The following is a 10,963-nucleotide window of genomic DNA, read 5'->3' as shown; positions in this document are numbered from 1 at the left end:
GGATCATTCCTACTGGGATACATTCCTACTGGGATACATTCCTACCAGCCCCAATGGCTTTTACAGTAAGCAACACCTCACAGGAGAGCAGCATGTCACACTATTGGTTTGGCACGTTTTGCTGCAGACTGTAAAACTCAAAGCAAAAGGTTTAAAGGGTATTTTGAAAAAGACTAATTTTTTTTTTCTTAATTACTATTTTCAGGGCCTCTGAGCTCACGTACAATAGAAGTGTAGACATAAAGAGTAGCAATGCCTATTCTTTCGACAGTTGGCCCTTGTTGTGAAAGCAAGAACATCCCAAGAGGAGTAGGAGCTACCTCACATTCCCCATGAAGGGAGTGCCAGCCCCTCTGCAGGCAGTGACACAACACAGGCTGGGGCTGTTTCCCCACAGTGAACAGGCACCCATCTAACAAGGACTGTGTCAACTCAAACACCAAAGAACACATATTTATAGAAGAAACCCACCCCTCTACAAAAGCAGCACAAGATGATGCAGCTTGGATCCCTCTGAAATAAATTTTTAAATATTTTTCTCTTCTACTGTCTAAGGTCACACTGAGCAGATCTATGGAGACAGAAACCAGCATAAAAACTCTGGACAGCTGCCCACAACAAAAAGCCTCAGCTGATCTACAAGGGGAAAACAGGAAAAAAACCAACCCAAACAACAAGGAGTAGAGAAATATTTTTCTTCACTAGTTCCCTTTAGCTAAGGAGCTTCTGGGACCTCACCTCTGTATGCAGAAGCATGTCAGAGCTCATAGAGACACAAAAATGTAGTTTAAAGTCAAACATCTTCTTAAACAGAAAACTTTAAGAATTTGGTATATAAGCAAGACAGGTCCCTTACATCTGGATCTAGATTTGTCTGTTTTGAATAATCTTATGAGTTCTTCATACTAATAGAGGAATGCTTTTAGTAAGGGCAAGACTAAAATAGCAATTACAGTGACAGTGATTAGTTAATCTCCCTGCTCTGGAAGCATTAAAACACTGCAGGTATTTTACTTGGCTCATTAATCCCTGCTTGGGTGACAGAGGGCTCTCACTGCACGGAATGTCTCTACATTAATGGCACCATAAGGGGGTTTTTTAAACATCTAAATGCTCTATTATGAAATGGCATTGAGATGCTGGACAGAGCTAGAACTGAAGCTTTCAGCACAGCTGAAAAGTGTGGGTTGGGAACATTTTCTATTCAAGCAACATTTGTTTCACAGGAGCAACAAAGCCCGTGGGAGCAGCATGTGTAGTGTGGGGCTGTGGGTTGGTGTGGCTCAGGTGCACAGAGCTCAGCCCCAGGGAAGGCACTGCCCAGCAGGTCCCGGCACGCACAGCACACAGCATCCATGGCAAGTAGAAAAACCACATGGTGTTTATTTCCACAAGCATTTCAGGGATACACACAGCAGTCCAGTGGCATGTACAAACGTACGGCTGAGACAGCGTCACACTCGAGCCAGACCACCCTGTTCCAGTCCATTTCTGCTGTTTTTTCTCAGCTGGAACTCAGGAGTTTCCCCTGCCAGTATTAAAGTCCACCCTCCAGGCACAGTGAGTAAGTAGTTCAACCAGCAATGTGCACGGAGCATCAGTAGGGAAGAAATCCAGAAACGTTCGTTTTTACTCACATGCCCAAACGTAGCAGTTTTGTTTCACACAAAAAATCCCGTGCCTGCAGTCCAAGCACAGTGTTTATCTCAGGACACATGCCATCGAGAAGAACAGCTGATTGCACCACAGATAACAAGCAACACCTCGTGTCTAGCATGGAACACGTCCCCAGAGGGATTTTCACTTGGCTATGCAATCCACTGCAGAGTGGATGATGCTTGCAACGTATCACTTGTCATGCTAAGACATTAACAGCAATGAGATGGGTCAAGTCAGAAGTCAGTCATCTTCCCAACACCACCTAGCTGGATCCACTTCACTTCTGCTCCTCACATTGGCTTGATCGTGTGTCACAAGGGTTTGTGAATCACAGCCACACCTGTTGTAAGAACAGACAGACACAGTTATGGTGGGAGCAGCTCCTGGGTTGCCACGTGGCTACAATCATCCTGCAAAGCCAAAGGCCAGCAACGAGGGAGGTGTCTACCACTTCTGTGAAAGTTCCTTCTACTGAAATCAATGTAAAACATACAAAAAAATTACAATTAAAGCTTCAGGGGGCACAGCCCTCAAGTTTAGGGATGACCCCACTGCTGCCCACTCTCCCACTGCCTGTTTACCTGCATAACTCCTCCCTGTGCTCATGCTGGTTGGCAACAACGTCCACTTGTCTGTGCTGGGGTTGTAGTACTCCACCGAGGCCAGGTTGCAGGAACCATCATCGCCTCCCACCACGTAGAGGAGACCATTCACAGCACACACCCCTCAAAGCAGAGCACAGATGGTGAGACAGGAGCCAACTCATCCCCCACGGCGTGCTGCTGCCACATTCCAATTCACCCCCAAGCAGATCCCTCAACTCCCATTTTTATCTTCTGCAACACTGATCACATACACCACAAGCACACCAACTGCATTAAAAACCACACACAGACAACCGAGCCAACCACCACAGAAAGGCTTATCATGGTTACCTGCATTTCTTCTGCACATATTCATGTCTGCTACTTGCTTCCAGGTGTTTGTCCCTGGGTCATAGACTTCCACACTCTTCCTCACCAAGGGCCCGTCATGGCCCCCGGTGGCGTAGAGCAGCCCACTGAGCACACCAACACCTGCCAAGCACAGCCAGGTCAGCCACAGCACAGGGACAGAGCTGCACATCCCTGCTTCATCCCTGGGCACGGCCTTGGCCTCTCCAAGGCACTTCCAGGAGCATGGGCCACATGTGCACCAAGATCAGCAGGCACAGGGTCAGCTCTGCACCCACCCACCCCGTGGCACCACAGCAACCTGCACAGTAGTGCCTGGCAGATGTCCCCCCCCAGGAAGCTGTCAGGCTATCCAAGACCAGCAGTCTTCTCCCATGACATTCCTCTGACTTTATTCCATCTCTTTGCACTAACTTCCTCTCTGCCTCCCACCCCACCTTGTTTCCATCTGCCTGATATTTTCTGCCATGGGACCCTCTGCTTTTAGCCTGACTCCCCTTCCAGGACATTTGTTTTTCCTGCTGCCATTGTGACGCACGACTTCATCCCTTGGATGATGTTCCTCTCCTCAACAATTTATAGCTCTTGAAGCTGCCACCTGGTTCCTCTCCTCCCACTCCCACCCCAAAACCTGGCAGCACATGGCACAGACAAGGTGCCTCCAATGCCACCTTCTCAGCCATTTTTGAAGGCCCCTGGCCAAATCTCTTGGAATTACCTGGATCTTAAAGCTACTTCTGCCTAATATTAAGTAAATTAGTTAATTAAAATGTTCACCAATCCATGAGAGTTAAAACTTCCAGCAACTTCATTAATAGGTTCAAAGGCCTCTATTAAAATTAACAAGGTGGGATGTTAGTAAAACAGAAACAGATCCGAATCACATCATTTCAACTATGGGCATTAACCAGTGTGCAGGGAGGGGTCCTGCCAGCCTGATAGCAACAGGTTTTTGACTTGGTCCCTGTTCAAGGATCTCTCCTGGTCAGGAAAGGAGAGGGCAGGAACAGCTGCTGAGCCAGAGAACAGGCACCACTGAGGCTCTGCAGCTCCATCAGGAGCAGCCCCATCTGGGGACAGATACATAAATCTACCACTGTCACCCCTCCCCTCTCTAAATTAGCTTGCTACTGCTGGGTTTGGTTTTGGCCAGCCATCTCTCACTGTACCAAGTGCTGAAATCCTAATATGACATTGGGATTCACGGTTCACCTCTGGCAAACATACAATTAATCTCTGACTGCCATAAATATCTACCTTACTGAGCCACATCCTTGGTGTGGTTGAAGTACTCCAACATGCAGGACTTGGGAAGAGCAGAACACATCCACATGTGTGTCCTGGCTCCTGAGCTGGAGCAGCTGTCTCCCAGGTCACTGGGAAATGGAAAATCACTTAACTGCATCTGAGCCCAGCAGCCTGGCTGTGCAACACCCTGGCATTTGATTATATTCAGCTGTTAGTGGAAATCTTATACTTGTAAGAAATAATTTAATGAGTAAACTAATTTAGCAAGCAAGAGAACAAAAGAGCCAGAAATGCTCAAGCTTTTTCCCATGAAACTGCCTCCTTGTGCAGTGAGACAGGGCATGCAGGGACAGGGGAAGTGAGCCACACAGCTGGTCCAGCAAACCCTGGTAGTGTTCAACAAATGTGCAGATGTGGCACCTGGGGATGTGGTTTAGCATGAACATGGCAGTGCTGGGTTAACAGTGGGACCTGATGACCTTAAAGGTCATTTCCAATCTAAAAAAATTATGATTCTACAAAAGCTGGGCAGAACCTGCAGATCCCCTCAGCCCCAGAGCCTCCAGGGACTTGGGGACACCTGTCCCCAGCCCCACTAGATGTCAGCACGGGGACAGAGCACGGTGTCATTGCTGGGGCCGGACAGCAGACTGTGCTGCAGCACTGCTGGTGGCAGTGGCACTGGGCAGTCCCCTCCATCCCTGCTGCAGGGGCCTCTGTGGGACAACCAGAGCCTGAGGAGCTCAGGGGTCAGGTGGAGACAGAAAACTGCAAAGTTTGGCAGGGGAGTATGAGCATTCCTAACAAAGGACTTGCTACATGGAGAAACACTTGTAAAGCAGCACTCAGAGCGTTTCCAACAAAGACAGCTCAATAAAATCCATCTCACTGCAGCCACAAAATTCTTGCTGTTTCAACACATTGCCAGCAATAGGAGATACTCATTCTGCTCTCCTGGAAGGCTGCACTGGACTGGGTTTAAGCATCAAGCAGATACCACAAACTTCTTCCACAGAACTCAAACCAACAGTGTGTACCTATTTACCTCACCTGGAGCTACAGAAAAGATACTGGAGTGAGCAGGGTATAGAGAGCAGCCTCAATCTGCCCAGCTCAAAAGGGAACTCCCACCACAGCTTAACCTGCAGGGTCATTTCAGCCCCAAAGAGCAGCCCCCAGGCTTTCCTGTGGGTTCTTTCACAATTTAATATCAGGGAGAACCCATGGCACACACTGAGCATTAAGACCAACAGTGACAAATTCCCATTCACCTGAAGATCATTTTAAATGCAGTGGATGAGAGCTCTTCTCCCTTTCAGGAACAATCACAGAGAAGACAAATTACTGCCTGGTCCAAGATCATGTAGCAAATTAGAAACCATCAAGACTAGAGTCCAATTGTTTTACAACAGGCCCTTTGCTCTAATCCTCCAGATCGCCAACTCTTGCAAAAAATCAACTAAAAACTAGCTAAGAAGGGAAAATCTGAGATTAATTTTATTATCCTACACAATGTGCAGATGAGGGGGAAAAAGGGGAAGACCACGAGGTCACAGGATACAAATAATGTGAACAATGCAAATTAGCAAAACAGCCAGTGCAAACAACTAAATAACTCTTTAGTGCAATACAAGAAGCCATGAGAGCTGCTGAGAGATTCCAATCCATTACATTTTCACCCCTCACGGGAAGCAGGGCACACAAGAGGCTGCACTTGCAAGCCCAGCAATGGCAAATCCCACTTTCCCTCCCTGTGTGTGAGCAGAGCAGGCGGTGTGTCACAGACATATTTATGAAAAATCCTTTTGCTAGGATCTTTTCTCCTGAGAAGCTGAGAGGCCTCAGAAATGAAATGTAAACAATGGTTATCTGCTGCTGTGGAATGCAACAGGTGCATCTGTGATTGGTCTCATGGTTGTTTGTGATGGTGGTCACAGGGGTCTTATGCTGAAGGAAGAGACAAGGATTTGACTCCATATTTCAGAAGGCTTGATTCATTATATATTACATTAAAACTGTACTAAAAGAATAGAAGAAAAGGTTTCCTCTCAGAAGGCTAGCTAAGCTAAGAATAGACAGGAAAGAAGAATAGCAAAGGTTTGTGGCTCAGACACTGTGTCCAAGCCAGCTGGGCTGTGATTGGCCATTAATTCCAAACATCCACATGAGACCAATCAAAAATCTACCTGTTGCATTCCACAGCAGCAGATAACCATTGTTTACATTTTGTTCCTGAGGCCTCTCATCTTCTCGGGAGGAAAAAAATCCTAAGGAAAGATTTCTCATAAAGAGATGTCTGCGACAGTTGTTCTTAATTAACAGCCAATCACAGTCCAGCTGTCTCGGACTCTCTGGTCAGTCACAAGATTTTATTACCATTCCTTCCTGATGAAATCCTTTCTTCTATTCTTTTACTGTCATTTTGCTATATCACTTTCTTTTAACATATTACATAACACAAAATAATAAGTCAGCCTTCTGAAAGAGTCGAGATTCTCATCTCGGCGCTGCCTGCAAAGCCCATGGTGGTGCCCGTGCTGAGCAGTACCTGCCCCGCTGCGCCGCGTGCTCATGTCAGCCACGTAGGTCCACTCGTTGGTGGCGGGGTTGTACTGCTCCACCGTGCTCAGGCACTGCCGCGACGCGCCGTCGTAGCCGCCCACGGCGTACAGCTTCCCTGCAACACACACGGCAAAGGTGACGGCTCCCCAGGCTGGCAAGGGGGCAAGTGTGGCAACAAAGTCCCACAGATATGCTCAGCAGAAAGATTTGTGAATGTAGAGCCTCATGGAGGAATAGAGATGCAAGCAAGTTTTGATGTAGAAGGAAAGAATTGCTGAGACGGTCTTACTGGATAACCAAGGAGGAAAAGGGTGTGTTAGTTAGGAAGGGCTTTTATGGCTTAGAGCAAAGGATAAACCCACCTCTAGGACTTAGAGCAAAGGATAAACCCACCTCTACGACTTAAATAAAATTATAAACCCACCTCTATGACTTAGAGCAAAGGATAAACCCACCTCTACGACTTAGATAAAAGGGTAAACCCACCTCTATGACTTAGAGCAAAGGATAAACCCACCTCTACGACTTAGATAAAAGGGTAAACCCACCTCTATGACTTGCAGCAAAGGCTAAACCCACCTCTACGATTTAGATAAAAGGGTAAACCCACTTAGAGCAAAGGATAAACAAGAAGATGTTTTCACCAAGCAGAAAGATAGCACAGACAAACAAGTCAGCAAATGTTGCAGGTATAAAAAAGGTCTCAGAATTTTCCACTGTGAGAAAACTGAAAAACAACTTCTGGCTTGAACTGTGACATACTTTTAGCCGTTGGAGAACAGTAACATGAATATGGTAATTATAGCAGCTATGATAGGCTATAGATAAAAGTTAAGGTATCGATTGGTTCCACTGTATTAAGATGCTCAGGAAAGAAAAGTATATAATGCAAGGTAACCAAAAATAGCTCCAGGCCTGCCTGCAGCTGGAGCTGACAGCTGTAGGCACAGGCTCTGTCGCCCACGATCCTGGACTGCTGTAACCTGTTGGATGTAATAAACTGCATTTTGAAGAGCTGCCTGGAGCCCCACATCTCTCATTTAGGCTCTTACACAGCCAGGCTTACCTACAGGCCCAGCCCAGGACAGGCCCTGCCTCAGGTGGCTCTAGGGAACACACCTAAACCTGTCACTGTCATATTTTCTGAAAAATCCCTTTGCCAGGATTTCTTCTCCTGGAAGCTGAGAAGCCTCAGAGAAAAATGAAAACGATATTATCTCATTTGCTTCTACCGTGTTTTGCTGCTTTGGAATGTGGTCTGGAGATTGTTTATCCAACAGGTGGTTGTTTGATTGGCTTCATGTGAATTGTTTTCACTTTATGACCAATCACAGCCAGCTGGGTCAGGACTCTGGAAGCAGTAACGAGTTTTCATTATTCTTTGTAGCCTTCTGTCTGTATCCTTTCTTTACTCTTTAGTAAAGTTTTAGTATAGTATTCTTTAATATAATATCATATCATAAAATAAGCTCGACAAATATGTAGAAAAATTCTAACCTAATTTTTTGTACAAAACCTAGAAATAATATAAATTCTCAATCAATGACAGCAAAATCTGGCCATGAATGAGCTGTGCAATTTTCTGCATGCACAAGACTCCCACCAGCAGTTATCTTCAGCCTCAGGCTTTTGCATCCTCCTGTTTCTGGATGCTTGCAAGGCTCCAAGAACAGGCTGGCTCTTTTCTTTCTCCCTCAGGCCCACTCATGACCTCCTTCTGCATCTTCCTGTCTCTAGGAACATTTCAAGCTCTTATTTGTGCTGTTGGTTCTGCCTGGTATTTGTCAGTGAATCAGACAAGAGTGTCAATCTAGGCAAGACAAGATCAATTTCCCTGGCTGACATAGGTTATTAGGTATTTTCAGTATATAATTGATCATCAGATCAATTTTTGTCACATTCAGATGAACCCTGTGGATTAACTGCAGGCTGCAGCTTGTTCCCTACACCAGTGTGATCAGCTCTTGTGCCCATCGCATGTCCTTATTATTTTTATCATGGACTCCAACATATGCAACACTTACTTGTGTTTTCAAAAAAAGGAAAGGAAAAGGATTTTATGAGTCTCCAGTAGAAAATGCATCTCTCAGGTCCATATTTAATACTTTTTCTGCATTCAAGCCACTTGAATAAATTCCAATGACTGACAGCAGCCCAGCACTTCCCAAGCACGGGCCAATTTTGAAGAATGTGCTTCTTAAATATGCAAATTGAAGTTAATGACCACTATTTATTTTGACTTTATCTCCCTTGTTCTTCTCACATAAGCATATTTCATGTACACTAACATATTCCATGTACTTCCCACTCAAACAGGTCCAACCAAAGCACTGTAAATCATGGTTTATATGGTTTATAATAAGGCTTGTGCCAAAGCTGCTCTGCACTAAGGAAAGTGCTATGCCACACTAAAGACAAGTTCAAATAAAGCCTTTCACTTGCTTCAGAATAGATTTTGTAAAGGAAAAAATGGTTCCTACTTAAACTTTTAATTCTCCTGAGTCCAAACCAAGCTGCTCAGCTCCAGCTGCCCTGAGTTTGGTGCTGACCCAGAGGTGCCAGCAGCTGCCACCCTCCTGCCCAGCCTCCCACCCCGCTCTGAGCTGCCCCAGCCTTTGCTGTCATCACCCCTGCTCATTCAGGAACCCCAGCAGAGCTCTGCCTGATGTCAATAAACACAGGTTTTAGCATTCCTGCCAAACCACCAGCCTGGGGCTGTGGGACAAACTCTGCTGCTGTTTCTCTGGCTGAGCAGATTTTCCATGACGGGTATTCCATCCACGCAGCGTCTGCCAGCAGCAGCAGCATCACACAGCTCACAGCAGTGCTGGCTCTCACCAGCCAGAACCAGCCCAGCAGAATTAGGATTCAAAGAAACCTGCACACACCTGATTGCATTCTGAGGAGGCATGGGCTAGTCTGATACAGGTCTGAGGCTCCTGGAAAGCTACACATGATTTTTCACCAAGATAAAGAGGAGAATGGAAAAAGTTGCAGCAATTACATCATATAAAATCAATCTTTCCCAACTGGGGCAGGGAACAGCTCTTGCCATTCCCTCCTACTGCACTTAACCATTCAGGCTTCTGTTTGACAAGTAACATTTGCTTGATGGAAATGGCTGCTCATTTTCTTACCCTCCACAACTCCAACTCCAACACTGCTTCTTCTTGTGTTCATGGGAGCCACAAAAAACCACTCATTGGTTTTATAGCTATAGGCCTCAACTGATGCCAGACCTAGTTAAAAAGGGGATACACAGGTTTTCTAATTAAAAAAAAAGAGAAGAAAAAAAGATTGGTGTTGCACTTTCATCTGCCTTCCACCTCCTCCCAAGCCCGTAATTCCCACCATGCTCCTGGAATCCCACTTCCTAACCCCCTGCCTTTCAGGCTGGGACCAGCATGGCAATGCCACTTTTGCAGTGGCTGGGAAAACTGTTACCCCATCACCCCTGCCCTGGGACTGCTGCCCCTCCAATGTGCTGAGGCCACCAAGGTGAGCAGAGTCGAAATTCCAAGCCCAAAAGCCCCACATCCTTTCAAGCATTCCAGAACATCCATGCAAAGGTTTAAAAATTCCCCCAGCCCCTGCTGCAATAGTTAGTTCAGGGCTTAACCAAGTGGCAGAGCTTTACAGCAGAGGCAGAGGTGTGAATCTAAACATGCAGCCATGCCAAGACAAATCCCTGTAAGATTCCTTGCTAGTATTTTATTCATGTTGCTATGAAAAATTTAACTAAACAAGGAAAAAAATCCCTTTTCAGCCCAGAAAAAGCTTAATCACACAGAGAATGAGGCTGAAAGAACTGTATCACAGTTCTAAAAATAAGAAGAAAGAAAATAATAAAGGGTGCGGTTCTCTGCAATATAATAATTTTGGTTTATTGCAGAGAAATAGGGAAAACAATAAGGAAAAGAAAATAAGGATGAGATTCTCTGCAATTACTGACAGGTCAGAACGTGCACATGGATAGTTACAACACACACCAAACCCCATTTCTGGCTCCCTCTCTACAGAACCCCAGGGGAAGAGCACAGGAACCTCTCTAAAGCTCTGCAATCTCTGCAGGGCCTCCAAAATCCCTTTTGCCAGGCCAGGCAGTGCCTGGTGCTTGCCCAGCACCTACCAGTGCTGCCATCAAAGCCTCCCACGGCATAGAGGAGGTCGTTGAGCACGGCAGCGCCCAGCGTGCTGCGCCGCTCCTGCATGCTGGCGATGGACGTCCACTGGTCCTTGGCGCCGTCGTACACGTCCACCGTGCGCACCCGCAGCGAGCCATTGAAGCCCCCCACGGCATAGACACTGCCAGCCATGAACACCACGCCTGGAAAGGGGAGAGGGGGTCACAGCAAGCCCTCTGGAGCTGCCCACATGCTGCCACCAAGGTGTGAAAGGCGGCTGGGGAGAGTGGAACACAAGTTGATGTCAATCGGCGTTTTCTGCTGGTTAACGCCGAGCGTGATAAAACATGCGTGTCATGTGGGAGGTGGAATGCACATGAAAACATGGCAGCACAAGGCACAGATGGAGCTCACACC

The 10,963-nt window shown here is 46.5% G+C and overlaps 1 protein-coding gene across 4 annotated transcripts in view; it reads right to left on the bottom strand.

Annotated features, from left to right (window-relative positions):
* Nucleotides 1–1,363: 1,363 nt before the first annotated feature.
* Nucleotides 1,364–10,963, bottom strand: part of KLHL3 (kelch like family member 3) — a 68,021-nt gene continuing 58,421 nt past the window's right edge. For all 4 annotated transcript variants that reach the window (XM_074552147.1, XM_074552148.1, XM_074552149.1 and 1 more), the window contains 6 exons: nt 10,552–10,749; nt 9,560–9,661; nt 6,409–6,537; nt 2,595–2,735; nt 2,241–2,384; nt 1,364–1,999 (listed from right to left, as the gene is read on the bottom strand). In XM_074552147.1, the coding sequence (XP_074408248.1) occupies nt 1,971–1,999; nt 2,241–2,384; nt 2,595–2,735; nt 6,409–6,537; nt 9,560–9,661; nt 10,552–10,749 (743 nt within the window). In that variant the 3' untranslated portion in view covers nt 1,364–1,970. The remainder of the gene's footprint in view (nt 2,000–2,240; nt 2,385–2,594; nt 2,736–6,408; nt 6,538–9,559; nt 9,662–10,551; nt 10,750–10,963) is intronic.

This window comes from Zonotrichia albicollis, chromosome 15, assembly GCF_047830755.1.
Source record: "Zonotrichia albicollis isolate bZonAlb1 chromosome 15, bZonAlb1.hap1, whole genome shotgun sequence".
NCBI classification, from domain to species: domain Eukaryota; kingdom Metazoa; phylum Chordata; class Aves; order Passeriformes; family Passerellidae; genus Zonotrichia; species Zonotrichia albicollis.
This window is presented reverse-complemented; position numbering and strand designations above follow the sequence as displayed.